The 27,845-nt window shown below is 44.3% G+C and overlaps 1 protein-coding gene across 3 annotated transcripts; it reads left to right on the forward strand.

The window, feature by feature from the left end:
* The first annotated feature begins 4,854 nt into the window (after positions 1-4,854).
* Prdm1 (PR/SET domain 1) lies at positions 4,855-26,181 on the forward strand. 3 transcript variants are annotated; one of them, XM_075944349.1, is made up of 8 exons: positions 4,916-5,067; positions 6,381-6,459; positions 6,572-6,820; positions 13,191-13,310; positions 16,471-16,723; positions 21,247-22,346; positions 22,598-22,726; positions 23,153-26,181. In XM_075944349.1, the coding sequence occupies exons 1-8, from the start codon at positions 5,006-5,008 to the stop codon at positions 23,726-23,728; spliced, it is 2,568 nt and encodes an 855-aa protein (XP_075800464.1). In that variant the 5' UTR covers positions 4,916-5,005; the 3' UTR covers positions 23,729-26,181. The 3 variants fall into 3 exon arrangements, with proteins under 3 accessions (XP_075800455.1, XP_075800464.1, XP_075800444.1); XM_075944340.1 differs by lacking the exon at positions 6,381-6,459 and having other exon boundaries at positions 4,855-5,067; XM_075944329.1 differs by lacking the exons at positions 6,381-6,459; positions 22,598-22,726 and having other exon boundaries at positions 4,938-5,067.
* Positions 26,182-27,845: the final 1,664 nt, after the last annotated feature.

Raw genomic sequence — 27,845 nt, forward strand, 5'->3', positions numbered from 1 at the left:
CACATGCTTTTAAGCAGCTGGACATCCGTCCTCAGTTTTCCGAGCAGGAAAGTGGGGTTTTGTTACGAATCTGCTCTTCAGCTCAGGTAAAGTACTAAACCCCATGGGGCAGAGTCTATACATGTGACAGGAGCCAGCGATTCAAAGGTTTCATTGTTACTCCTATAATTCTCTTTATCTGCTTCTAACTCCCCTTGGAATGAATGCACACGCATGCGCGCACACACAAAGCCTCTACTGTCTTTAATCTTTCCTTGGAAGGAATGAGAAGTATTCATCAACCCTTTCTGCCTCCATGACAGGTTGACTTGCTGTTAGCTGAAGATCACCTTTAATTTCTGAGACTCCTGCATCAAGACTCCCTGTGGAGATGGCAGGCACAGGGCACTTCATCTGCTTTTATGCGGGGCTAGGAGTTGAACCCAGGGCTTTGTGCATGCCACCTTTATCTTTCTGTGGGCCTTTCCTCTTGCTGGGAGGCTTCTCCTCCCACTGAAAGAGAGAGGCAAACATTTGCCCCAGGGTCTCACTGAGGTGGAAGCTCTTCTTCCTCCCCCAGAGGAGAGGAGAGGAGGAAACCTGCTTTGGAGGGTGCACCTGCCCTGCTGGCCCTCTCTCCTTCTGTCAGGGCCTCTGCTCTGCCTCCTGTTAGTGCCCGCCTCATTCCTTTCCCTCCAAATTCCGGCTTAGAGGACATTTTCTGGGTTCAGAAATGATTGCTTTTCCCACAGCCTTTTCAGGAATTAAGATCCCTCATGTCTGAATCACCATAATAAAAGCATGATTAGGAAGGCAATCAGATCGTGGAAACCCACAGCGGTTTCCCCCACAGATGCCACGGAGATGAGGCGCACTGCTGGCATTATTTGTTAAGTTGGTGGATGTTTAACGGAATGAATAACTTTAAAATATGTGAATAATTAGATAAAAACAAAACTGTAACTCTGATGACAAACCAAAATATACTGAGGCGTCGTGGTATGGACAGCTCTGGGAAGTCCTGACACGGCAGCCATCTCCAAGGTTTTTACAGGCCTTAGGAGAACACTTATCTTTGCTACATTCCTAGAGCAAGAAGAGAGTCCTACTTTAATTCACTTAATCTTTATTTCCGTTCTTTAGGAAGTCAAAACACTGACATCATTCTAAAGCATGCCACAGGCCCCTAGGATCACCATTGGGAAGTCTGGGCCCTGCCAGTGTTTGCTCCAGTTTTGGGGAGGTAAAGCTGTGTCATGCAAAGGGAGCTAATGCTATTTTTAAACTGATTTAACACATCACTGAAACATATCATACACATATCACACCCATGACACACACTCCGCATCGTAATACAGCATGTGTCATGCATACATTCTCTCTCGCTCACACACGTACTTGTTCTTCTTGTCCAGCTTTCTTTCTTTTTTTTTTTTTTTCAAAAGAAAGAAAGAAAAGAAAAAGAAAGGCAGCCAGAGAAGCCAAGCCCAGTGACTTGAGTTGAAAAGGCTGTGAGAGTTTAAAAACCAAATGCCCCTCCAGTTCTCATCCTGGCTTTGAGACATGTGGGAGGGCTTCAAAGCCACAGTGCCCCTCTCTTAGGCTCAGGCTTACAGTTGGTCCCCAAATGTTTACCAGCATGAAGATGCCTAACTTACAGGAAGTGGGAAATGGGTGTGGGGGTTGAGAGTGGGTGGGTGAGTAGGGAGTGGGGAAGAGGGTGGGGGGTGCTCTATTGATGTGGTTAGCCTGTCATTGACCTTGTTTGGTTAGAGCAGGAGTTGAATTAGAAAATGAAAACTTGTTTCATCTTGAGCATATTTCATCCCATTTTTTTTTTAAACTTTCCTTAGGGAAAAAAAAAAAGGCTTTTTTAACCCAAGTGGAGCCCGGTCTCCAGATTTGGTGCTCAGTCTCCCTTCATGCTGCAATAGCTACAATAGTCCTTTGCCCCATACAGCTGTCTGGCCCACTAGTGATTCCCAACCCACCCAAGGCTGAGGGGGCAGGGACCTGGCCCAGGCGCTGACACTGAATAAAAGTTGGCTTGTGATGATGCATCAGAAGAAAGAGCAGGGTTCTGAGAACAGAGCTTGGGGATTGCTTGCGATGGGCTACCGTTTCTCACAGTCCATGTGAGTGAACTCCAGCTGGGAAAGGCCGAATCATAAAGGCAACTGCTGGGGGAGTTTTGGGGTGTCCTAAGCCTGGAGAAGACAACACAGTGACTGAAGATGGGCCCAGGGATTGTTTAGAGCAAACATTTTAGCATTGAAGATTGCAGAGCGTGGCAGCCTCAGCTCTCTGCATTGTCCCTGCGCGAGCAACTCCCAGCCCTTAGTCCACATTCAAGATAGCCCTGTTGTGCTGTCCAGGAGGGCTGGGTGATTCTCACAACTGGCCTTTTTCTCACCCTGCCTAGCAGTTCTGCGCTGGACAACACCTAGGTACTGTAATATGAACATATATGGATCTTGCTTCCTTTCCATTTTCCTTTCTCCTTTTCTGGGCTCTTCATTTTAAGTTACATCATTTTCTGTCCTGAACTCCATAATCATTATCAAAAATTGGCCTAGAGCTATTTGGCTTTTTTCTCATCTCTTTGAAACAAGAAGTAAACACTACAAGGACATTGTATTCCAACACTGTATTCCCAAAATCTACTTTCCTGATAGTTCCACCTATGACTTTGTCCAACTCAGCAGAAACACCTGGAACTAATTTTAGGGTTGCCTGGCTAAGCCTCACACTGGTATTTGATGTTTGCGTCCTCCCTAGACTCAAGCCCATTTCACCACCTCAGAAGGTGAGTGCAGGCTGATATTAATTAACCGTGAGTTGATTCACTGGCATCTTCCAGTCATTAAAGTAAATATTTGGCCTAAAATAGCCCTCTTCCCACCCTGCCTGCCACCCTTTGCCTATCCCTTTACGCCGCTGTCGCGGACTCACTGACAGTTGCACGTCTCTTGTGGCCCAGGAGCAGAGCTTATCCTGAAAGGGAAGTGAAAAAACCGTGTTAACTGATCGGCAGTGGAGACAGCTAGCAGCAGGCCAGCCCTCGGGATGACTACATTGTTTTTCTGTCCACCGTGGTGCTGACTCAGCATCAGTTAATAAACCCTCTGCAGAAGGCTGGATTTCTTTTGTTTAATTATCACTTGGACCTTTCTGAGAACTCCTAAGAATTGTTCATTCAGTTTTACACCACCGGCACAAGAGCAAGCGTACAGCCTGTTTCCTCTTGGTGCTAGCGCCCCCTCTGGCAAAACATGTAATAACAGGTGGACCTATAGCCCCGGAGAGTGTGGGCTACTCTCGTCCCCCCCGGTGGGAATTTGATTGTTCTAAACTACACACAGTTTGTACAAGGATTTTTTAGATGTACATACCATTTTTCTGCGATACAATCTTTTACTTCCCACCCCATCCTATCCGCCTCCCAAAAATTCTGGGAAAGTTTCTTGGAAGAAAAATTAAAGATAAACAGGCCTGTCTTTATGATTCAGTTGGGGTTTTGTTTTTCTGTGTTTCATTTCTTCCTGTAAACAAATACTCAAATGTCCACTTCATTGTATGACTAAGTTGGTATCATTAGGTTGGGTCTGGGTGTGTGAATGTGGGTGTGGATGATGTGGGCGGGTATGGATGTCTCGTGTGTTTAAAATACTAGAAAAGACACCGCAGCCTAAGATTGAAGGAAAGCTGATTTTAAAAAAACAAAACAACAACAACAACAAAAAAAAAAAAAACTGTGATGAGGCAAGCAGGAAAAGTGGACGACTTGAATTTCCGTGATCTAAACAGGCATAGTGATGGGGTGCCAGCTATAAATGGGGCCTTTGCATCATTGTTTCTCTGAATTAGAGGATTCCTTGCTGAAGGCACAAGACCATTGAAGGAAGTAGAGCATCTGGTTTGTTTTGTAATGAGAAGCAGGAATGCAAGGTCCACGCTCTTAATAATAAACAAACAGGACATTGTATGCCATCATCACAGGATGCCCTTCCTTCTCCGGAGGATTGACTGGGGCCGAGGCAGAAGCCACCCAGGCTCAGAACAAGCCCCACTAATTACTGCCTCCAACAGCTTTCCACTCACAGTGATCAGTTCAATATCCCCCTTTTAACTGCGAGCCATTCATCCTCTCCCCTGTAGTACATCCTCAGAAGCCTGGCTGCGGATTCGGAGATGAGCGGTATAGGCACAACAAACCCAGTGTACACGATCATAACTTTTTCCTGTTTCCCTATTTCCAAATGGTTGAAAGAAGGAAGTTAGGTCTACCCAAGTAGAATGTATCCAGTGAGAAGGAAAAATGAAATTCTACATGTTTAAATAGTAGAGGAGAAACGCCTTAGAATATTTATTTCATTGGCAACGACTCCAGGACTGCCACAGCGTCCTTGTGCTGCATGTGAAACCAAAATACTTTAACTCTGTTCTTCCAACTACGTCGGATCCTGTAACTGAGACACCGAGTTTAGGTGATTTGGGTTTTCTTCGGAGGAGGAGTGTCCCCCCCCCCCTACCCCGCCCCATTCTGCCGCGACAGGAAGCAGGCGAACTGGAGTACTTAGAATACAATCGCAGCGCAGCGTGAGTAAACGTGGAGGGCGAGCGCCTGGAAAGGGAAGTAAGAAGATTCCCAGTCCGTGTTGAAATCCACTTGCCAAGAGAGGAAGCTGCGGCGGCTCGCAATCGGGGGCGGCGGGGGGGAGGGGGGACCCTGAACCCCGCCGCACGGCTGGGCCGTCCAGGTGCGGCCACGCCCCCATCCCGGCGGCTGGTAGGAGTGAATCAGACCCGTCAGTTGGTAAAGTCTGCGGCAGGCAGGGAGGAGGAAGAGCGACAGTGCTGCCGTGACACTCGGCCCTCCAGTGTTGCTGAGACGCAAGAGCAGCGCGCAGCACCTGTCCGCCCGGAGCCAGCCCGGCCCGCGGCCGTAGAAAAGGAGGGACTGCCGAGGTGCGCGTCAGTGCTGCTCAGTCCGGCCGGGACGCGGGAGGATGTGGACTGGGTGGACATGAGCGAACCTTATCTCAGATGTTGGATCTTCTTTTGGAAAAACGTGTGGGTACGACCTTGGTAAGGAACTGGATTCTGTTTTTTAATCTGATTTGAAAACTTTTCATTCCTTTCTCTTTTTTTTCTTTCTTTTTTATTTTTATTTATTTATTTTAAGAATGCAGCCGCAGCAGAAACCAAGGCTTCTGCTTTAATGCGCGGAGCACTGTCAAACATTTAAAAGACTTTTTCCGTATGAATCATTAACCCTTTCAGTTCTAGACATAATTGTCAATTCACTGAAATTTCAGTAGTGGTTCTAGTCCGCTTCCTCACCCGCTGCCAGCAAAGCAACTATCCCGGGTTGGCTTAGGTTTTCAATTTTATTAAATTTAACATCGTTTGTCCAACATGACCTTACAAGTTGTAACTGGGTCAAAGACAACTAAACATCCCCTCCCACCCCTACCCCAGGAGCATGATATTTAGGGAAGATGTGGGGAAATGTGAAAAGCACCTCGAGGGGCTCCCGCAGTGTTTACGTTTTCCTAGCGCGTGTTCTTACATGGATATCCTTATTCCTAATTTTTAATCTGCCGCGTCTGTGTGGGAATGCGTTGCGTTTGTTCTTCCTCTCTGGAAAGCACTCTTTCCGAGGGCTGATTCCAGGAGGATCCCCGCGTCTTCTGTATGACTTAGTTACAGTAAGCTGTGCCCCTGCAGTGACTTCTGGGAATTTGTGCACTTTCACGTTTAGATGGAAAGTGCTATTTGTAGCCGAGAGTTCCTAAAGGAATTCTCTTCGGGGAATTCTATGAATATTTTTATATTTTGTTTTTATTCCTCTCTGGCTTGAAATGACCACCGATCCAAAAAGGCTGCAGCACCTTTCACCCATTTCTCTTTTCCTGTGGTCCATGAGAGCTCGGGAAGGCTGGTACTCATTGATGCTGGCAGGATGCAATCCCTCTCGTGCTTCGCTGCTGGAGGATGAAAGAGACAGAGCGCACCAGAGGGGGGGGGGGGGGGGGGACACAACCCAGTTGTTTTGAAAGTTGTTTCGCATAGGGAGCTGGTGGGAAAGTTCAGTCTTCCCCATTTGGAAAAGGCAGGCTGGGTTCCGCTCCTGCACCACACGCGCTTTCCATTTTTAGCTTCATTCAGAGGCAGACAGCGCTCCTTCCTCTTCCTCTCCTTGTTTGTGACACTTCTTGAGGCAGCTTTTCCAAGGCACTGAGGGTCTGGCGGCCATGACCCCAGGCGTCCCGGGACACAGGACGCAGCAGCGCCCACAACATATTCTGCCTTCAGAGGTAAAATCAAGGATTGCTCAAAGATAGCTGTTCTTTTTCTCCCGAGTTGCCGAAATATATATATATAATTTTTCCCCCTAGCCAAGGGTTGCATTCTAAAATCGTGCTTCTTCAAGGCAGTCTGCTTTATACGGCTTTGGACTCTTACTCAACTGTACAAGTACTCCATCAGCTTTTAAAGTCTTCAGACTACTGTGTTAGTCATAGCCTCTCAGAGGGAGCCACAGGAACGCCGGACAATGGGGATTAAAGGCCTTTCCCTTCTCTTCCAGGCTGCCCCTAAGTATAGCTCCAGCTCCGTGAAGTTTCAAGGGTTAGCAGAGAGGACTGGGATCATGAAAATGGATATGGAGGAAGCTGATATGACTTTATGGACAGAGGCTGAGTTTGAAGAGAAGTGTACCTACATAGTGAATGACCACCCCTGGGATTCCAGCGCCGACGGGGGTACTTCTGTTCAAGCAGAGGCATCCTTACCAAGGAACCTGCTTTTCAAGTATGCCAGCAGCAACAGCAAAGAGGTAAGCCTCTGCCTTATTGAAGACTGACTGGCACTTGGGTTAATTCCCCGCTCTCTGTGAGCATTGTGAGTATTTCTATGTATTGGCAAATAATTGATCGCTCTAGCCGCTGTTTTCATTGCTTTCCCTTCAAGCCAATTCCTGTTGGTTTCCTCCTCCCGTCAGCTGCTCTGCACTAATTAGTAAACAGTTAAATCTTTTGGCAAATTGACATGTCTTGGAAGAGCTGACTTGCAGCTCTGGTGGGCAGAGCTGTATAGGAGCTGCATCGCTCCTCGTCCCACGGGCCCGGTCCTACACAACTTTAAAGGAAATTTTCTGAGAAAAAGATGTTTTCTTTTGTCTCCTTTTGCTCCCGAGATGGCTTTATTCTCTTTTAACGAGCCAGCTTTATTAGCTGGGTTTCTAAATTTATTCTCGAAACCTTGACATGTTTATTAACTGAAGTGATGGCATTAACCGGGAAGGAAGAGGGTCATGTAAAAGTGTCCTCTGTCAGGATGACTTCACTAACCACTGTTTACCTGAGGCAGCTCCTTTGCCTTGGCCAGGCTGGCAGGCCCGCTTGCTTCTGAAGTGGGTACCCTCTTTGTTGTTTCAAAGGGACAAGCAACTGAGGAGCACCTGATTTGTGTTTACCCTTTTATATACCAATTAAAGCCGGTGAGATGTGTGGCTGGGAAGTGATTTGCAGAGCCACCTCTTGCTCTGAGACTCTACCTCTGGCCGTTGCTCTCTTGAGGGGCCAAGTTGCTGAGGATCAATCTCAGCAGACTTCCCACCATTAACACCACCCACAGTGGGTTCTGATGCCTACTGTCTTAAGGGGGTCCTGTGTTGTAAAAGTCCCAGATTTGCTCCTGGGAGTATTCAGTATGGCCACGCTGAATCCCTTTCCTCCTTCCCGAAGGAGCAGCATGTGAAAGTCCCCGAGTCGGGAAATACTTTGTCTCTTTCCTGTTTGTGTGTCTGAGTTCAATGTTTTTAAGAAAGAGGGAGGGGGAGAGAGATCTAAACTTAAAGAGAGGAATTCAGCTTTGAGTTTCACTAAAGCGTCACCTTGTTTTCTTTCTGATGGGAGAATGGTGTTAGATTTTATATAAAAAAATTTAAATTGTAGTTTGTATATAAATATTCCCTAAAAACTGTAACCCCAGAGGTCAGCTTTAATTATACCTCTTCCCGAAAGCAATAGAAGCCTCTGAGCGGATAGCTCTTGGAGTCAATGTAGCATTTGTTTGGGGGTTTGAGGCCTGGCTGTGGCTTTAAAAGGTGTAGTCCGTTTTTTTTTTTTTTGCTGCATCATGTTTGACTAAATATCTGTCCACTCAAAAGGGTCAATTATGTCCTGTTGTCTTTTCAGCCTATCAGGATAGAAGTAGAGACCCCCATTTTGTGGGTCCCCGCTTTGTTACCCTACAATGTCCTTCTCGGTTCAGTTCTTTAAGTTTTTCAATTTTTGTCATTCTACTGAAAATCATGGCTGAGTGGACTTCTGCTATTAGATCATTTAGTTCAAGGTTCAGAGAGATAGTCAACTTCCCCAAAGGCTATGTCGTTACAGTTAGGCACAGACTGGAAGCAAACTTCTCTGGTTGCTCCAGGTGTTTCTAGATCATGCTCCTCTGGTCCCTCTTGGTGTCACTGTGGCTTTATTTATCTTTTTACTAAGCCTGTTTTTTTTTTTTCTGCTGAATTCTTCCCCATTTCTGTAATGTTAAGCAACCAGGAAGAGAGAGTACTTGTGTTCCTGAGGATAGTTCTTTGTAGCAGTAGGAAGTTGGAATTCTTTGTCCTTCTTTCCATATTTTACTTAGGTGGAACAGCTGAATAGGAGGGAGTGTACCTCTTCATCACAAAAGCAACCAGGAAACAAAATTCAATATCATCCTGTCTCATGCTTACACCAAAATGTGTGTCTCAGTCCCGTGCCCCCCCCCCACCCCCCGTTTTGAACTTTGGGACAGCTCCTTAGGGGTGGTGAAAGAGAATTGAGCCATTATGGGCATGATAGATGCAAACCACACCGGGACAGAAGCACCAGCCTCGCTGAAATGTTTACATACATCACCATCCTTTCGTTGTTCAGTTAGTGCTGTGAGTCCCAGGAGCCGGGGAAACAGGGAAAGGGCCTTTCTTTCTACGTGCAGGTTTTATCTGACTGATTTATCTCAGTCATCTTTAAATGTTTTCATTAAAATAGCAAAAGCTGTTACTTTATGTACTGTGTGCTGACATCCTGGGGAATTTTTTTTTAGCAAGATCATTTTTCATTATGAATTTGTGCTATGTGTCAGCACCTTCCCACCACCCCACCCCCTTGGTTTAAAAACAAAACATACAAGCTGTATTTCTGATCTTAACGTTAATTTTTAGATCTGGCTCAGAATCACGCCGCACTTTTTATCGAGGCTGTTCTTACTTCCTATTTCCAGATCTAAAACCAAATACAGACGTGCTATTTAAAACTTTGAGAACGTTTAAGCTGGGGGGTTATTCTTTTGTGGGGAGTTTCCCCTCGGCCTCCTGAAATAATCTGCGAGTATTTGACTACAGACAAGTCAATTGGAGGTTTAGGAATAGTGTCCAGGCCAGGTTTCTGCTGTCAGCTGGGGTGGCTTGTCCTCCAGGAACACTTGGCTCCTCTGAGACTCTGATTTGGAGTTGAGTGCTGACAAGCATCGGGCAGATCGCAAGGACTTGGTGTCCATTCCGATTGAGATCCATTATTAAGGTGAGCCATCTGGAAAGGATCTCACCATAACATGCAATTCCACCTCCAAACTCTTTGATTTGGTAGTGGAAGGCAAGGCATTACCGCATTTCCTTTAATAGAGAGATAACAACGTTGGAAACCTTTCAAAATCACCTGTCCATTCCTGTGAAAAATGGAGCAAAATACAGACTGACATCTATGCTCTTACAGTCAAAATAGAGAGAGAAAAAAATCTAGCTGGATGAGATTTTGGGAGCAGAAAGATCACAAGCAATTAAAATACTCTTAATTTGAAGTGCGGAAGCTCGGACAACATTGGGAACCAAATAGTGTCTCTTTCAAATCCCTGTGCTTTCTTCAGCGTGTATATTGCACACTATCTAAAGGGTGGATTGTTTTAAAAGTCAACAAACAAACCCACGCTGTCCTTAGTATCGAATTTTCATTCCATATTCCCATTCATTTCATCCTGAACTGTTAATAAACTTTATTTTGTAAAGTTAAAAAGAAGCCCTGGTTTTTGTCTTGAAGCTCCAGACAGTTTGTGTTCTATAGCCAAAGCCCTGACAGAGACAGATGTGCCCAGGTGGCAGAAGGGTCGGCTCAGTACATAAAGCAAGCGTGAAGGGCTTCTGTAGGGGCAGATGAAGCATGGGCAGTCTTTGCAGGCCTCTTTCTCTTACTGATAGGTTTATAGAAGGCACATAGCGGCCAGTCCCCAGCAGTAATTCTTTAGGACCCTGGTCAGTTCCAGTGAAGTTTCTTTCCTGCGTTAGGTGAACACACACACACACACTTAATTAGTGTTTTTAGCACTGTACTGCTCAAAGCACAGGCCAAGTTCCTCTGTACCATTTGCTTGATCCTAGGATAGAATGCTGTAAACAATGGGTTAGGGAGGTGGGGTTGAGCTATGATACTCATCTGGATCTTTTAGGACCAGGAGGCCTCTACGTTGGTTTTTCTACTTTCCATTAAGAACAGCTTTGGCTCCTGTCCCCATCTTAGAGCTACAGTTTTTATGTCTTCTTTGACTAACAAAGCGGACGTGTATTTGACACGGAGGTGTTTGCTGTGTGTTATTAGCATGCTGAGTTTAGAGTGGATATAGATGGCTGAGCTGGTGTTGTTTTCTGAGATAGAATCTTGAGATGTCTGTAGTGTGAACACAGGCCAGAAGCCGGTGATCTTTCCGCATCCTTCATACTATGATTAGAGGCGTCCACCCCGGCTGGTGAAAGATATGTGACTTCGACGCAACAGGATTCCTCTAATCCCAGAACGCTGAATTGTGTGTCTTTGTTTGTCTCTCAGTGTTCATTTTTCTGTACCTCTCAGCTCTGTTTATAGTAGGAATGCTAATTATTAAGGTTCTATGTTATTCATAAAAATCATCTAAGATCAAAGTTCAGTCTGGTTCTATTTCTCAGATTGACCTTGAACTCACCAATCTCTTGCCTCAGCCTTCAGAGTAGCTGAGATAGGAAGCCACACCAGTACTTTCTTTCTTAAAAAGGCTACTTGCTCTTTCGTTGTTCTCGTGTCTTGTCTGTTCATCTGTGATTGTGAGGTTATAGACGGCAGGTGCTTCCAATACTGATGTAAACATCCACAGTGCCGAGTCCAGAGTTGTGCATGAGAGGCACTAGATAGCTTATGCCTTCCCCACATTCTTTGGTTGTAGGAACAAGATTCTAATTAACTTCCTTTTGGCCACAAGAAAATGTGTTTTCTTAGGGTAAGACTGATAGGTGAAAACCAAGAGGCCGTTCTGGAGGGAGAGGGAAGGCAATTTGGAAGGGAAACTGTGACCTCAGTGTAGTGCCCCTTGTTGGTAATCGGGGCTCCGACTCCGAAGACACCGTCTGCAGGAGGCTGTAATTTAAAACCAAGTTGAGGAACCAGTCGAGTGCCTTTCTCAAAATTACTGCTTTCAAGTGGATATGTTGAAATTATCAGCTGCTAATTATTGGCTCACTGACAAATGTCATTATTTGTTTTTCCTGTTTGGCATTTTAATATTATGGAATAAGCATTCAAATGTAAATGTCTAATAATTTGTGTATTATAGAAGACAATTCCATGAGTTTTACAAAGTAAGTTCAATAATTTGTCCTAAACAAGCCCGTGACCAGCGAAGACTAGCCAGGCTTTCTGTGTGTATTTTCGTCTCCAGAGTCTCTGCTCTGAGATGTTCCTGTCTCTCCAAAGCTGGGCTGTAACAGACAGCAGCAATGCTGAAGTGTTCTTGGAAGCATAGACAGATAAAATGAGAGCAGAGGACATGAACATCTGCCTTTTTCAGACCTTTGCCACAAATTCATATAGGACCAAAAATAACACTTTTAACTCACCAACTGTGTTTCGAGTTGTATTGAGTATAGAAATTTTTCTCTTCCTCCACCCCTTTCCTGTCTCAAGAATGCACCATTAACTGTATATTAAATATTAGATTGCCCAAGAAAAAGGGCATTTGATGATTTAAAAAAAAAAAACCAACATGAGAAAGAGTGCTCTGTCCAAGCTATGTAAGTTTGTTTGTTCCCTAATAGACCGAGGTTAAATTTTTGATGGATTGAATGAGGTACCAGTGTGTAGTGTAACCAAAGTCCTGGCTTCCACCACAAACCATCTGAACAGGCATTAATTCACTTATCTCCACCTGCTGTTTCAGGCATATACTTATATAAGCGCCACCAAGAAAAATAAAAGTAGAAATAAATACTATCTTTTACACTGCCCTTGGCCATTTCAGTAAGGTATTCCTTTCTGTTTTGAACCAGAACAAAATTTAAATTGAGAAAACAAATCTCTACTGTGAAAGATGAACTCTGACTAGTTCTTAGAGTTCATTTGAATTGCTTCCTAGTTTGTATCTAATTTAAAAAAAAAAATTACCCTAAAAAGAAAAGTTCTGATCAAGGAAGAGCTGCCATAGTTTTAACATGTTTCTTTAGTAAACCTCTCAGAGCTGCAATGCATGAAGGCTTCAGTCTGAAAAGGTCATTTCCTCAGATCTTAGAAGCCACATCTTTTAGAAGCCACAGTCTCCTCATTACACATTCCATTTCAAAGAGGGACTTCTGACCACCATTGAGTAGATGTTAGAGAAGAACAAAGTTACTTGAAAGATCTTTCTTCTAGTAAAGAGCCCTTACAAGCTATGAGGGAAAGAAGGGGAGGGGGAAGCCTCATCTGGAATGAAAAAAAAAAAACTTAATGTGTTTGGTTTCTGGTTCCTTTGGCCTCGGTGGAAGAACTAAAGAGCATTATTTTGGTTTCTGAGGTTAAAACTCTTTTATTCCCCTAAAGTACACTGTGTTTATGGTTTGAGGGAGAAGGAGGGAACTGAAGGGTCTAATCTTGACATCTCCCTCCACAGCTTTATTCTCTTAGAACAGAATGCTGATCTCCTGGTCTTCTAGCATGAAAAGAAATGAAGCAAGAGCCACAGACACCAGCAAACAATCCGCTGGACTATTTTCAGTGACCGGATAATGTTGAAAGACCGATGGCATCCCTGAAATAAAGCAGTATAAATTGTGGAGGCCTCATGGATGTCTTGCTAGGTCATCGACTGACAATTCAGTTCACTGAAATAACAAGATTGACATCTTTGGGTTTGTGTAATGAGTTCATGTTTAATCTCTTTAGGTCACTGGAGTGGTGAGTAAGGAGTACATACCGAAGGGAACGAGGTTTGGACCCCTGATAGGCGAAATCTACACCAATGACACAGTTCCCAAGAACGCCAACAGGAAATATTTTTGGCGGGTAAGTAAGGAAACATTTTGAAGACTTTTCAATATTTGGGGGTAGATGGAACTTAAAGAACGGGGTCACTTCCTTTTCAACCAGTTATGGGAAACAATGGGGCTCACTCAAGGCAACACTGGAATTCTGAGCAAGTTTGATGAAACCGCTTGGAAATATTGGCTGTAGGTGGTTAGATGTGGACTACATGCGAATCTTGATTTTTGCAACTCATTACATAGAGCTTTGTGATGAAAGGAAACAGCTTGCTGCTTGCTTCAAGGGCAGGCTCATTTGCATTTCTGTTCGAGGAAGTAGTAATGAGTCACCAAGCCTTAGATTTCACCCTTTCTTGATTTCTTGCTGAGTTCACTTCAACTGAATGGAAGAGTTATCATAAATGAATTATCTTGAAGAGAAATGTCATTAGGAAAGGATAGGTAGAAGGTGGGTTAGTGGGGCAGAGAATGAGCGCGGAAGTCCTTATTTAAATCCATCTGCACTGTAGAACTGTTACATTAGTCAGTATCTTAAGTTGCTAAGCATAAGGAAAATTCCCGCATGATGGGACATGATAGACTTGGCTTAGCACAACTCTTTCAAAGCTCAGACCTATACAGTCGTGTTTGGGATTCCAGGGTTTGCAAGGACTCTGAGGTGCCCTAGGAGATGCGATTCATGGGTAAAATCTGAATTGGGAGTGGATAAAGAAATGTCAGCCTCCCTTTCCAAAAGATGTCCCTGACATGCTCAGTTTGGAAATGAAGAACTATATGAATTTTGTGAGCACTTTCCCATACAGACATAAAGTACACATCCCCCGAAGATACGGCCAAGACTGCATCATGCTTTGCCCTGACTGATGCTTTTGCATAAGTAACTTAGAAAGAATTTGCTTAGGAAATGTCTAATGAAGCTATTCCTGAGAGATTCTTCTACATTTAAGACATTTTATTTCCAGACATCTAACTTGTTACTTCTACACTGTAGTTGTAGATTTGTTAAGAATTATTTGCTCTCAATTTTTATTTGTTTAATAATTACGTGGTGTTGAAATATAATGCTACAGGACCGACAGTGTGGGAACATGAGTGTCTTTTTACCTTTATCACCCTTCTCAGATGTGAGCCATACAGGTCTGTTAATGTCGGCCTCAAATGGTCTGAATTAAGACACTTTGACATGGTCATTAATACGTTGTCATTTTGAAAATAGTCAAGAAACGCCTGAGTGTCCCATTACTCTCCCAGTTCTGTTTCATTTAAAGATGTACAGCATCATCATAATAAGTAAGTGGAAGGCTTTCCTTGGGAGGAAGGAATTAAATCAGTGGTTCACATGCAACAAACACAGGGGGGGGGGGGATAAAACCCCTCACATGTTGGAAGAGCCTGACTTCCAGGGCAGGAATATGAACATCTGTTGTGAGGAATGAAAGGGTTTCATGCAAATGACACAGTCAAAGAGATGTTCAAGTTGAGAAACCAGTGACATTTCTTGTAACTGTACTATGAGTCAGCACGTGTTTAATCTTCTTGATAATAGATGGAAAGGCAGGCATCGGTGTGCGTTGCACAAACGCACGATTTTATTTTCTTGGAGTGTATGTGACTCCATGACACCCACAGTTTGGCTTTTAAATGAGGATACAGTAAACTGTAGTGGAGAACCGACTGGGATCAAGACACCCGCGGCTAGCTGTTTCCGCCCTAGTGCAAGAGCGCTGGAACCCCATGTTCCTGGAAGTTTGCGCGTCAGAGTAAACAAACTTGAAAACCCCTCTTGATAGCTGAATTCGCCCAGTCTTGTTACATTTTCTCTTAACAAGACACACCGCGGAAGCTCTCACAGGCTGCTTTGATGAAGCCACATACATCCCCCTCACAGTTCACAGGAAGTCACTCTTAAAAGAAACTGATTCTGCTGTTTACTGCCTGTATTAAAGGGACAGAGTTCCTTTTTATTTCTGATAACGTTGGAGAGAAATACAGAACTGCTCACACAGCCAGTGTGTGACTAAGATTAAGGCAATAGCCTGCTGCCCGTAGAGCTCTCTGGGGTGAGCCAGCAGCACTGCACCTCTTGGAGACTGTCTTGTGTGTAAAGAAAGCTCTGGGGTCTGCAGGAAGGTGGTGCCTCTTCAAAGAAAGGAACTTTCTGGAGAAGATTAAGGAGTGAGTTTATTACCCCTTGGTTTTAGTAAGAGTGTTTTGGTTTTTGTCTTGTTTTTACCCCCCTGTCTTAACTGTGCCTTTTTACCAAGTTTTGTGAGTACAGCTGTTAGCCAGAGGTAGGACAAATTCCGTGTTCTTCTTTACCGGAACCATATATTTTCTTTTCCTCTTCTTTTTCCAAAAGCCCTAAAGCGTGGTTCTGTGTGTGCCGTTTTAGCCAGCCTCCTCACAGCTACCAGGGAATCTCTACTCCCCTGGCATGAAAGAGAGGTACGAGGCTGCACATGTTTACCAAGAGGAGAAGTGACTTCTCCGTAGACTGTCAAACCTGGCCTCTGCCAGTGGCTCGCTTTGTTATGGCAGGTGAAATTCACCTTTGCCCCACCCAGTGTTTCCACAAAAAGGCAGGGTTCCAAGTATTCATCTGAACAAGTGTTACTGTGGGACTCAGGGTTGGGGGTGGAGGATGTTTGCAGAGTCTGAGCCCCAGGCGGAGGTGTTGGAAACACAAGTACAGAGGCCATAGAAAAAAGCTGAGACCCAGTTTGACGTAGTCCTCTGCTTGTTCGTCTGCCCAGTGACTCAAAGCACTAAAAGTCAGCATAGTTGGAAGTGTGCTGAGCAGAGGTGCCCATTCGCTATTCGCTACTGTAACAAGAGTACCTCTTGGTGGCAGTTTCACCCACTCCAGGCTGTTCTTTAGAGGAGATTCTGTGTTTTATTCTTTGGCTATCTGCCCACTCTCTCCGCAACACCCCTTTCCCCTGAAAAGACCATAAAATTGAAATGGAAAAGGTAACTGACAAAATCCGCCTTACCTCATTTCTTCTGATTCTGGTCTCACCAGACCAGTGATTTGGTTCTTTCTCTAGCTAGGCAATGAGAGCTGGAATCACATGGGTTGTGTTGCTTGCTCGTGGTTCATTTATGCTGAGAGATTTGGGGGAGCTTTCCCTGGCTTTGGGCTAGCCGCCTTTCACCCTGCATCATTGCTCTCTTTGGGACAGATCTACTCCAGAGAGGAGTTCCACCACTTCATCGATGGCTTTAATGAGGAGAAAAGCAACTGGATGCGCTACGTGAATCCAGCTCACTCTGCCCGCGAGCAAAACCTGGCTGCCTGTCAGAACGGGATGAACATCTACTTCTACACCATTAAGCCCATCCCTGCCAACCAGGAACTTCTTGTGTGGTATTGTCGGGACTTTGCAGAGAGGCTAAACTATCCTTATCCTGGAGAGCTCACAGTGATGAATCTCAGTAAGTGGATTACAGAACAAAAAAAGAAAAAAGAAAAACGCCAGTCATGTCAATTCTGCCCCTGTGAGCTAATAACATGTTGTTTAATTATATGGCTTCCTCACCTGTTGGACTAAGTAGGTGGCTTTAGTAAGACTAGGAAGAGGAAAACATTTTTAATATCCCTAGACCTTATTATGAAACTTAATTATCAAATATTTATTGTATATGTTTATTATACACACATACATATATATATATATAATGATCTACTCTGAATCTTTAGAAAGTTACAGGAAGAAATGTATTTCCAATTTGAATTTATGCAAGGGGAGGGCAATTGGAGGCATAATGCAGACCGGTGTGGACATGTTGAACATGCTGGCTGTAGTCCCTCATGCCATAATGTGTCAGGGCTTAGCGTGGTCATTGAAATCTTGTAAAGATACCTGTGAATAAAGCTCTCATGTGGAGGGCTGTTTCTAGAAAAACTGTCAAAATTTTTCAAGTAGTCTCAGTGAATAACCCTAAAAGATTTCATATCTTAGCTTCCTTCCTTATGGTAAAATGAATTAATCTCATCTTTTAATCAGTCTTACGGTAACCACCCATCACTTTATCTCGACAGATTCTTGGTTCCTTAGGTTTATAAGCTTTTACTTTTTTTTTTTTTTTTGTAGTTTGGCCAAAGTTTCTGTCATGGCCTAAAAAGCATTCCTTTATTTCAGTCAATTATTTCAGAACAATCTAAGAATAAAAGATTCTAACCTTTCTTGTAACTATGCTTACATGTCCTGGGTTGGACTGATGAATTTCATAGAACTTTTTTAAATGACCACTTTTTGATTAAAACAAAAAAAAAATTGAAGGTTTGAAAGTTTTGGTTTTGTTTGTTGGGGGGGGGGTTGTTTAGGTTTGATTTTTGGTTTTTCATGACAGGGTTTCTTTCTGTGACCCCGGCTGTCCTAGAACTGGCTGTGTGTACCAGGCTGGCTTCTAACTCTGAGATTTGCCTGCTTCTGCCTCTATGCCCCTTCTACAATGTTCAGGCTCTCAGGAATTTTCAGTTCTCTGAAAACTCACAGTTTTAGCACCTTTCCCATAGGATCACACTATAGGTTCTGTGCCCAGGGCCCTTAACTCAGCACAGTGCACCCCTGCCCTGAGCACAGTGGGTACCATCCAGCCTGGCCAAAGGGAGCCATCTCTCTCCTCCCATGTTTGCGTTTTGTCTTTTTATTACTGTTTAGATAGGGCCCCATTTATCTTAGGTTCACCTTAAAGTTGCTAGGTAGCCAAGGATGCCCTTTAACTGATCTCACCCGAACTCCCAAAATGCTAGGGTTACAGGCATGTGCCCACCATGCCTGGTTCAAGCGTTGATTCTTTGTGTTCAGGAGGAATGCCCATGCATACTGTGAAATGGCATCTTTGCTCTTCAGCTCTTCCTTTTGATTTAGTCAGGATTCTCCCGAGTGTCATGTTAGCACCTCCTTTGTCTGATATTCCGACTAAAGGAAGAGTTAACAATACAGTCGCACTACACGGCTCCTGCCACTGATTGTGAAACCTGTTGGCTCAGGTGTGGTAACTGATGATTGAGACTGTGATCAGGAAAATTTCCACCATTTCATCAGGCCTCCGAGGGAGAGCATGTGTCCAGGATGAGTTGTGCTGGATTTTCGTGCTTAAAGCACAATAGAGGTCTGTCCAGCATCTTCCCTAAGGACTTCCACAGGAGGAAAGAATAGGGATGGGATGAAGGAAAGTTAAGTGGCCAGAAATCACAAACTGGCAAGAAAGAAAAGGGAGGGAAGAAGATAAAAGAGAACTATTAAATGTACCTCCTGGCCCTCCCAATCTTTTTGGTAATTTTTTTCTATCTATCTAACTAACCCATCTAGAAATCAGTTGACCAAATTATAGACTTCTGAATGTTAATCTGCTTTCTCGGTTTCAGTTGAAAACAGACTTTGTTTTGCCTACTGCAGAACTTCTAGGTTCTTTCTTGTAGTCTTGGGGCTGCTTATTATAGATCGAAATTGTGAGTCGGCATAATTAAGCCATTCAGAACCTCAGAGGCAGCTCACTCTTGAAATGACTCTGTCCGCCTACAGCCATTTAAGATTTAAGAACAAAAACAGATCTTGATTTTTCCTTTTCATGTTAACTCAAGCTGCTAAGTGGGAGAGTTAGAAATGATACCAGCTCCTTTGATTACTCAGCTGCTGAAGGATGAGTTTTTAAAAATGTACCTTCATGTACAGTCTATAATTTCCAGATGTAAAGTATTTTAGAGACACTGACAGTTGGCTGCAGATACTCCTTCAGAATAAGCTGTCGGCTTGTTCTTCTGAATACAGAGACACCGAACACGACTCTTACGTGTGTCACAGAGAAAATGAAGTTTTGAATTCTTTGTTGACTCAACCATTAGCTTCAGATCAGTTCAGTAACTGACGTGCGTAGCAAGAACACATGGTTAAACATGGGCGCAGCACTAAGCGAGAGCCTAATTCCTTATGCTGAGAGTTTCATTTGTTACATTTCCACGGTGGGGCTACCACAAACTTTATGAGGCTTTGACATGATTTGCCACATAAAAATGGCAGAGTTGGGTGTGGTGGTGCACACCTTTAATCCCAGCAATTGAGAGGTAATCCCAGCAATTGAGAGGCAGAAACAGGTGGATCTCTGAGTTCTTGGCCAGTCTGGTTGACAGAGCAAGTTCCTGACCAACCAAGGCTTCAGAAAAAGGCCCATCCCTTCCACAAAAAGGGGGGGGGGGGCAGAGTTAGGAGCGTTGTACACAACACAATCTCCTTTTTTTTCTTTTGACCTGAACTGCTTCGATGTCATTATCTTTCTTTTTTTTCTCAACCTCCAGTAAATCCCTTCCTGTGACTGTGGGGTGCCTTGCCTATCAGTTTTCCAGCTTACTTGTCTCTTTTCCTATACCATTTTAGCTTTAAAAAACAAAAGTGACAATTTGAACTTCCTGCCTGCTGGGCCTCACCGAAAGACTGATATTGGCCTGATAAGGGGATATTTATTTTGGTTTAGAGGCTTGAGAAATTGCTCTCCCTCAGCAAGCTTTCCATCACTGACCCCACCAGCATCTTCCCTGATAGTGTTGTTCACTGTGTTTATTCTGGGGCTCTGGCTGCCCAGGGGTAACTGATAACAGCTGCGGGAGATAACATCCTCTAAAGGGCTTTCCAACTGGAATTGAATCCCTCTGGCTGTCAGCCTGCAGAATGGATTGGAAAGGTTTACTTCTGGGCTTCCAAAGAGTTAGTTCGCCTTCAGACCTATCAGGTGGCAAGCTTGGAGTTCCTTCTCAGTTAAGCCCAACAGGCTGTTTTATAAGGGTACAAAGGATACTTTTTTTTTTCCCATGTCTTAAACGTCATCCGGAATCTGCTACATCTTCAATGGCAGAAGCCAAGAATCTTGCTTCTACTTGGAGCATGTTCATCCCACCCCCTGCACCCATGTGCTGCCCACCCCACCCCCCATTGCCCTCAGCACACTCGTGGGTGTAGGAGTGCCTGTTTGAGGGAGCATCCAGGAACCAGAGCTCAGCCTATGTATCATATGTGTTATTGTCAAGGGAAGTTGAGCTGAGACTTTTCCTGCGGGCCTCATCTTCCCTGTGTAATACGGCCAGATGACGGTAGATAGTCTAGAAAGGTCCTCACTGCTTCTGAGCTTTACCAGGCAATACATGCTGTCTCTAGGAGTAAATGTTTTCCTCTTAGCTGCCTCTGTTTTCTTTGGTGCTGTAAGTAATTGAACTGGCTTGGGAAGTACCTGTTGTGGTTTGGCAGAGGTGGCTGTCACGCCTCATGATTCCAGGAGCCAGCCCAGATGGTAGCCTAGTTAGACCAGAACCTTGGTGAAATTCCAGTGCTGTCCAACAATGGCCATAAAGGGTAGCATCCGTGTCCTTAATCTGTTTGGCACAGGCAATTAGAACAGGGCTTTATGGAAGTCCCTATTTAAAGAGAATCGAGTTGAAAATTGATGACTGCTCGTTACTTCAACTAGTTTGAATCTTCCATCTAAGGCTGCAGAGTGTGCCGGTTTCCTTTAGGTAAACTGCAAACATCAGAATGACTTATTAACCTCTGACAGCCCCCACCCCTGTATTTTTCCACCCCATCTGAGTGAAGGCTCTACAGTTCCAGCTTGAACAGCACTTTTCTATCATAGTTTGCATTAATGGAAAACGAGATTGTCCAAATGCTGCCGCGGCTGAGTGCAGGCTGCCATGGAAGCGGCGCTGCTACTTACTGGGTGCAGGCTACTGCCATTGTTCCCGGGTTTTGTTGTTGTCCTCATTCCCCTTGGAGGAAAAGGAGCAGCTCTTCTGAGTGGGTGGCCCAGAGCCCTCTGGAGGGAGAGGCGTGAGGGGCCAGGTGTCTGTCTAGCCTTCGCATTGCCAGCTGCTGCTCGGAGTTTCTCAAGAAGAGAGAATGCTTTCTGATTTCACTTTGGTTCTCCACAGTCTCTGAGTAACCGCCCTTTCTTCTTCATTTTAGCACACATGGAAAGCAACCCAAAGCAATACAGTAGTGAGAAAAATGAACTTTACCCAAAGAATGTCCCCAAGAGAGAGTACAGCGTGAAAGAAATCCTGAAACTGGACTCCAATTCCTCCAAAAGGAAGGACTTCTACCGTTCCGACATTTCACCCCTCACTTCAGAAAAGGACATGGATGGCTTTAGGAAAAATGGGAGCCCTGACATGCCCTTCTATCCTCGGGTTGTTTACCCCATCCGGGCACCTCTGCCGGAAGACTTTTTGAAAGCGTCCCTGGCCTACGGGATAGAAAGACCCACTTACATTACCCACAGCCCGCTTCCATCTTCCACAACTCCAAGCCCTCCGGCAAGCAGCCCGGAGCAGAGCCTCAAGAGCTCCAGTCCCCACGGCAGCCCTGGGAACACTGTGTCGCCCCTGGTGCCCGGTCCCCCGGAACCCCGGGACTCCTACTCCTACTTGAATGCTTCCTATGGCTCCGAGGGCCTGGGCTCCTACCCTGGCTACACACCTGCCCCCCTCCCACCAGCTTTCATCCCCTCTTACAATGCTCACTACCCCAAGTTCCTATTGCCACCCTATGGCCTAAGTTCCAATGGCTTGAGCACCATGAACAACATCAACGGCATCAACAACTTCAGCCTCTTCCCCAGGTTGTATCCTGTCTACAGCAACCTCCTTGGTGGAGGCAACCTGCCTCATCCAATGCTCACCCCAGCTTCCCTACCAAGTTCCCTGCCCACAGATGGAGCCCGGAGGCTGCTTCCACCGGAGCACCCCAGAGAGATGCTTGTCCCAGCACCCCACAGTGCCTTTTCCCTTACCGGGGCTGCCGCCAGCATGAAGGACGAGAGTAGTCCCCCCAGTGGTTCTCCAACAGCGGGAACCGCAGCCACGTCCGAACACGTGGTACAACCCAAAGCTACCTCAGCAGTGATGGCAGCCCCCAGCACTGATGGAGCCATGAATCTCATCAAAAACAAAAGAAACATGACTGGTTACAAGACCCTTCCCTACCCGCTGAAGAAGCAGAACGGCAAGATCAAGTATGAGTGTAATGTCTGTGCCAAGACCTTCGGTCAGCTCTCCAACCTGAAGGTAGGCCTCCAGACATTGTGCGGGTTGTACTTGACTGCCGGGATGCAGGTTTTTAACTGCACTTGAGCTATAGGAGACCCAGCTTGGGCCTGGGCTGTGAGGGTGCGGCCTGCTGAGTGCTGAAAATGTGGGTTTGTCTTGATGCCTTTTCCTAAAGGCCTTAACATCGCACACATCTGACTCTTTGAACAGACACTTAAGTGGTAAGCCTCATCTCAACTCTAGAGCTAACGCCTGTGGCTTCTTCCCAGGTTCACTTGAGAGTGCACAGTGGAGAACGGCCTTTCAAATGCCAGACCTGCAACAAGGGTTTCACTCAGCTCGCCCACCTGCAGAAACACTACCTGGTGCACACGGGAGAAAAGCCACATGAATGTCAGGTGGGCAGTGTTTTCTGGGTAGAGCTTTCGGCCTTGGTAGAAAATATTTGTAGTGTTGGCTTCCAGTGATGTTTCAGCCAGCACAAGGTACCTGCCTGGCCACAGGCTGCTGGTCCTGTGAAGCTCCTGGAGGCTCTGCAGCTGCTCACAGGCTGTAGTGATGGGTGGATGCCACAGTTAGCTTTCAGTGGGTGAGGAAATCACCACAGAGAAACAGTGCCTCCCTCTTATTGCTTACCACACCGCCAGTGCCGTTAAGAGGCTTTTGGTCTTCCAAGGTTGCTAGGTATTGGCCTGTTGTCTTGCCCCTTCCATTGGTAATATTTAATATCGGTAATTTTATTTAATATTTACTATTGGTAATATTTAATCTTAATGATTTTTCCCTCTATCCTTTCTCTGCATTCTTTTGTCTCCACACTCTAGGTCTGTCACAAGCGATTCAGCAGCACAAGCAATCTAAAGACCCACCTTCGACTGCATTCTGGAGAAAAACCTTACCAATGTAAGGTGTGCCCTGCCAAGTTTACCCAGTTTGTGCACCTGAAGCTGCATAAACGACTGCATACCCGCGAGCGGCCCCACAAGTGCACCCAATGCCACAAGAGCTACATCCATCTCTGCAGCCTCAAGGTCCACCTGAAGGGCAACTGTCCCGTGGCTCCAGCCCCTGGGCTGCCTTTGGAGGATCTTACCCGAATCAATGAAGAAATCGAAAAGTTCGACATTAGTGACAATGCTGACCGTCTTGAGGACATGGAGGACAACATGGATGTGACCTCTATGGTGGAGAATGAGATTCTATCTGTGGTCAGAAAAGAGAAAGAGGAAACTGGTCTGAAAGTGTCTTTACAAAGAAACATGGGGAATGGACTCCTCTCCTCAGGGTGCAGCCTCTATGAGTCATCAGACCTGTCCCTCATGAAGTTGCCTCACAGCAACCCACTACCTCTGGTGCCTGTAAAGGTCAAACAAGAAACAGTTGAACCGATGGATCCTTAAGATTTTCAGAAAATAAGTGTTTTGTTTTTGCTTTGCTTCTTAGGTTATGACTTGGTGAGTCAGGGTGCCTGTATTGAATTGCTTGTGAACAATTCCAGGTCTGCAAAGATCTCCTGGCAGGAGGTAGTTCCCCACACCTCTGGAATTTAAGAAGGACTCCAAAGTTACCAAAAATCTCAGGGCATAAATGAGGCAAAGACTCACTATATATACATATATACATATTATATATATATATATATACTTATTTACAGCCATGTCTATATATTTGAACCTGTGTATTTTGAATATTTGTGTGGATATGTTTGCATAGCCTTCCTATTACTAAAACTATTGCCTAGCCATAATTATTTTTTCAATGATAGTCCTTCATAATTTATTATACAGTTTATCTTTCAAAAAGCAATAATTAAAAAAGTTTACAATGACTGGAAAGATTCTTTGTAATTTGAGTATAAATGTTATTGTCTTGTGGCCATTCTTTGTAGATAATTTCTGCACATTTGTTGAAATACCTGAGACTTAGTAGACAGCTGTGTGATTTCAGACCATGTTTCTCTATAATAATGCTTTAAAATGAGGTCTTGATATTGCCAAAGTCATATGGTTGGTGTATTGACTCAGAGGATAGTATCATTTGAACAACGTTATGTAAGTTGGGGATATGTGTGCAGAATTACTCAGCAATAATTTGAGGGGAAGGAATAAGAAAGGAAATATTTTATGTTTCCAATGATAGTTTATTTTTCCCCTCCTTGCCACAATTTTACCAAAATAGTGACAGGAAGGCTTTGCCAGCCTGTCCCACCAAAAACATAGGGTCTTCCTATCTCCAATGTCATAGGACCATTCTGAGTGGCCACATGACTTTGGCATCCCAGTGTGTTATCTGAAAATGTGAAGAAGAGAAAAATGCCATGTTAAAACCACCGAGAATCTGTCTTCAAGCACAGATAATTGTGTGTGTGTGTGGGTTGGGGACTTGAGTCTGGGTGTCATTTTGTTGTTGACTTGTTTTTGTTTCTTAATGTCAAAATTGCACAAAGGTGGTGCCCTACCAAGAAAGATTTGGTGTCGATAGGCTCAGGCCACACTTAAAATACGAACAAAATGAACAGAAAGCTAAACAAAACAAACAAATTAAAAAAAAACGGGTATTCTTGTCATCTTAGGTTAAGCGGGTAATGAACATTCCTATCCCCAACACATCAATTGTAATTTCTGTAAAACTCAGCTGTTCTCAGTATTTGTGTTTTTGCATTTTATAATTAATTTAATTGAAGATGAAAGGGCATTGCAAAGTTGTTCAACAACAATTACCTCATTGAGTGTACCCAGTAGGAGTGCAGGAAGTGATGTCTTATCTCATGACTTGCTACTCAGCTGAGCGTGTGTGCTCTGGAATGGTAGGCTGGGTTGTTCTGTCTTGTACTCGTCTAGGCCCAAAGGTTACCTGTTGGTGTTCAAGGTGTAGCGAAGAATGATGTATATTTATGAATCTATTTATACCACTATACCATGTGTATATATAATATATTTATAACCACTTAAATTGTGAGCCAAGCCATGTAAAAGAACCTACTTTTCCTAAAGAGCAGAAGGAACCTCTTTCTGAGATTCTGCTTGCAACTCCATGACCTCACGATCGCACACGGTGCTTGTGCACCACCTTGCCTACTACCAGAGACCATAGCACCTTGGTGCAGAGGTAAGGGCCATGTAGCAACTCGGGAGGAACAGAAACGCCATTTTGCTTTTGAACATCATCTGTTCGATTTAATTTTTTTTTGTGCTACATTTGTGTCAGTTGGGTCACAAAGATCATTTTCCCATCTCCACTCTACTTTCTTCATCCCCCTCCTTTGGAACCCTGACACCTCCTCACCCTTTCAGTCTGATGTTTAGTTTAGTGTTTTGTATATCAACACACAAAGAGGAAAACTTCAGATCTTCCAGGGAAACCCAAGAGCCTTATCTGTTGACTAGCATGATGGGTTTCTCAACACCTACCAGGATCAAAACCAGAGATTCTACACACGCTAGCAAGCAAGCTAGCACTGAGTTGCAGCCCAGCTCAAAACTGACATTTCTGGACGCATCTGTGTTTGATGAAAATAATCCTTAACTGTAGGTAAACCAAAGCGTGACATGACACTGACACCAAATATGCTCTCTTTCTGTGAACTTACATTGTTTTCCTCCTGTTGGGAGGAGTTTGACAAGTACTAATTGCTTTTCTTGCCATCTGTACTTCCCCTTAGGCCTCTTACATGTGAGTGTTGAGCCCACAATTAACAGTGGTTTTATTTTTTTTTTTTCCTCAGAGTTAAAACTGACCAAAGTTATTGGCTTTTTACTTTGCTAGAACAACAAACTATCTTATGTTTACGTACTGGTTTACATTGTTATTTATGTGCAAATTGTTAAAATGTAAATTAAATATAAATGTTCATGCTTTACCAATGCTTGTCTAGTGTCTTGAACTGAGATGCCCAATCCTATTGTCCCTCCTGAAGGGTGTCACTGAAGCACATTTTGAAGGTTGTTTTTTTTTTCAATTTGTCTCTACCTGCTCCATCAGCCCTCCCAGCCCTCCTTTTCCCAGTAGTATCAGTCATGATGCCCAATATCCCACCCTGCTGTGCTCTATTAGAAAGCAAGCAAACATCACTGGCATGTAGAACCTCATAATGCTCCCATTCAGGTTCGAGCCAGGCCAGATCCTGCTTAGCTTCCGAGACGGTTCAGGGTGGTAATGTCATGACTCTCAGTACAGTGTTCCTTTTATTATGAGTTATGGATATTTATCGATATACTTGAGGAGCCACGGAACACTAGGACCCATTTCAGAAATGGCCTATGTGTACTCGGCCCTCCAGTGGGTGAGGGGACTGAGAGTATTTGGGTTCAGGAACATTTCCCACTCCTGGTATTAGTATTCTTTCTGCAGTTTGAAGCTAACACAAAGGGTGCCACAAAAAATTTCACTCCTTCTCAATTGGGAAGCACATTTGCAATGTGGGGATTTAACATGACTTTCCAAAAAGCTGCTTTAACCCAAATGTAAGCATTCTTCATGAGAACCTAGGGTTCATGGTGGCATGGCTCTGGGCCTCATGGAACATGCGATGAGAATAAGTTTCCTTTCTTGTTCATCAATGTTCCAGAACCTAACTTGTCCCCAGAGAGAAGGCACAAGTAAATTTGATTCCCTTTTGGTAGATAAAAATAGCTGGGTCTGAAGAAATGACAGTAGTCTCTGGGGAAGAATCTACAAGTGCTTCACAAAAGCTTTTCATGGCTCCCATTTCACCATTACCAAGCTCATGACTCCCTGCTAACTGCATGTGGAGAAAATAATGATCCTAATTACATTTATACACTCAAGATTCTCTTGTGTTTTCTTTTGCTTTCCGTGTTTCTTTAAGTTTACTTAAATATCTGTGCCAAGAATTTAAAATGTTGCCAACATACAACTGTGTAGTAAAGCAAAACAGAACCTCATTGTCATAATGCGCCAAGTGGTGCTGGTTAGATGCCTAAACTCTGCAGACCCATTGTGGTAGTAATTTTTAAAGTCCCCATAAGATCTAGGGTGTAACAATTACTAACATATAATTCTTTAGTTGGTAGATCATGTCTTGTTTTCTTGAGAGTTGCCTATCTCAGGAACATTTGTGGATGGATTTGGATGGAAGGTTAGCACCCACGGGAGTCCAAGACCTTCTGTCAGAGTCTATATTGTTAGATTTAGGCATCACTGTCCTGTGTGGGGCAGAGAAAGTCTGCAGAAGTCACTATATTTTTAAAAATTTCCTTAACATAAAAGCTATGCAGAAATATTTTCTACCACATGACAATATATAGACAATATATGTTGCACCATAAAAGTTTATTTCATGGTAGTTTTTCTTTGGGGGAAATGAGATCAACTCATGTCCATGAAGTGGTATAAATAAAGTTATTCTCTCGTGTCTCTCTCTCCTCCTCCTCCTCCTCCTCCTCCTTCTCTCTTTCTCTCTCTCTCTCTCTCTCTCTCTCTCTCTCTCTCTCTCTCTCTCTCCCACCCCCTTTCTCTCCCTCTGTGTAACTGTGAGTGTGTGTTCTCTTGTTCTGG

This window comes from Microtus pennsylvanicus, chromosome 1 (genome assembly GCF_037038515.1).
Source record: "Microtus pennsylvanicus isolate mMicPen1 chromosome 1, mMicPen1.hap1, whole genome shotgun sequence".
Taxonomy (NCBI): Eukaryota; Metazoa; Chordata; class Mammalia; order Rodentia; family Cricetidae; genus Microtus; species Microtus pennsylvanicus.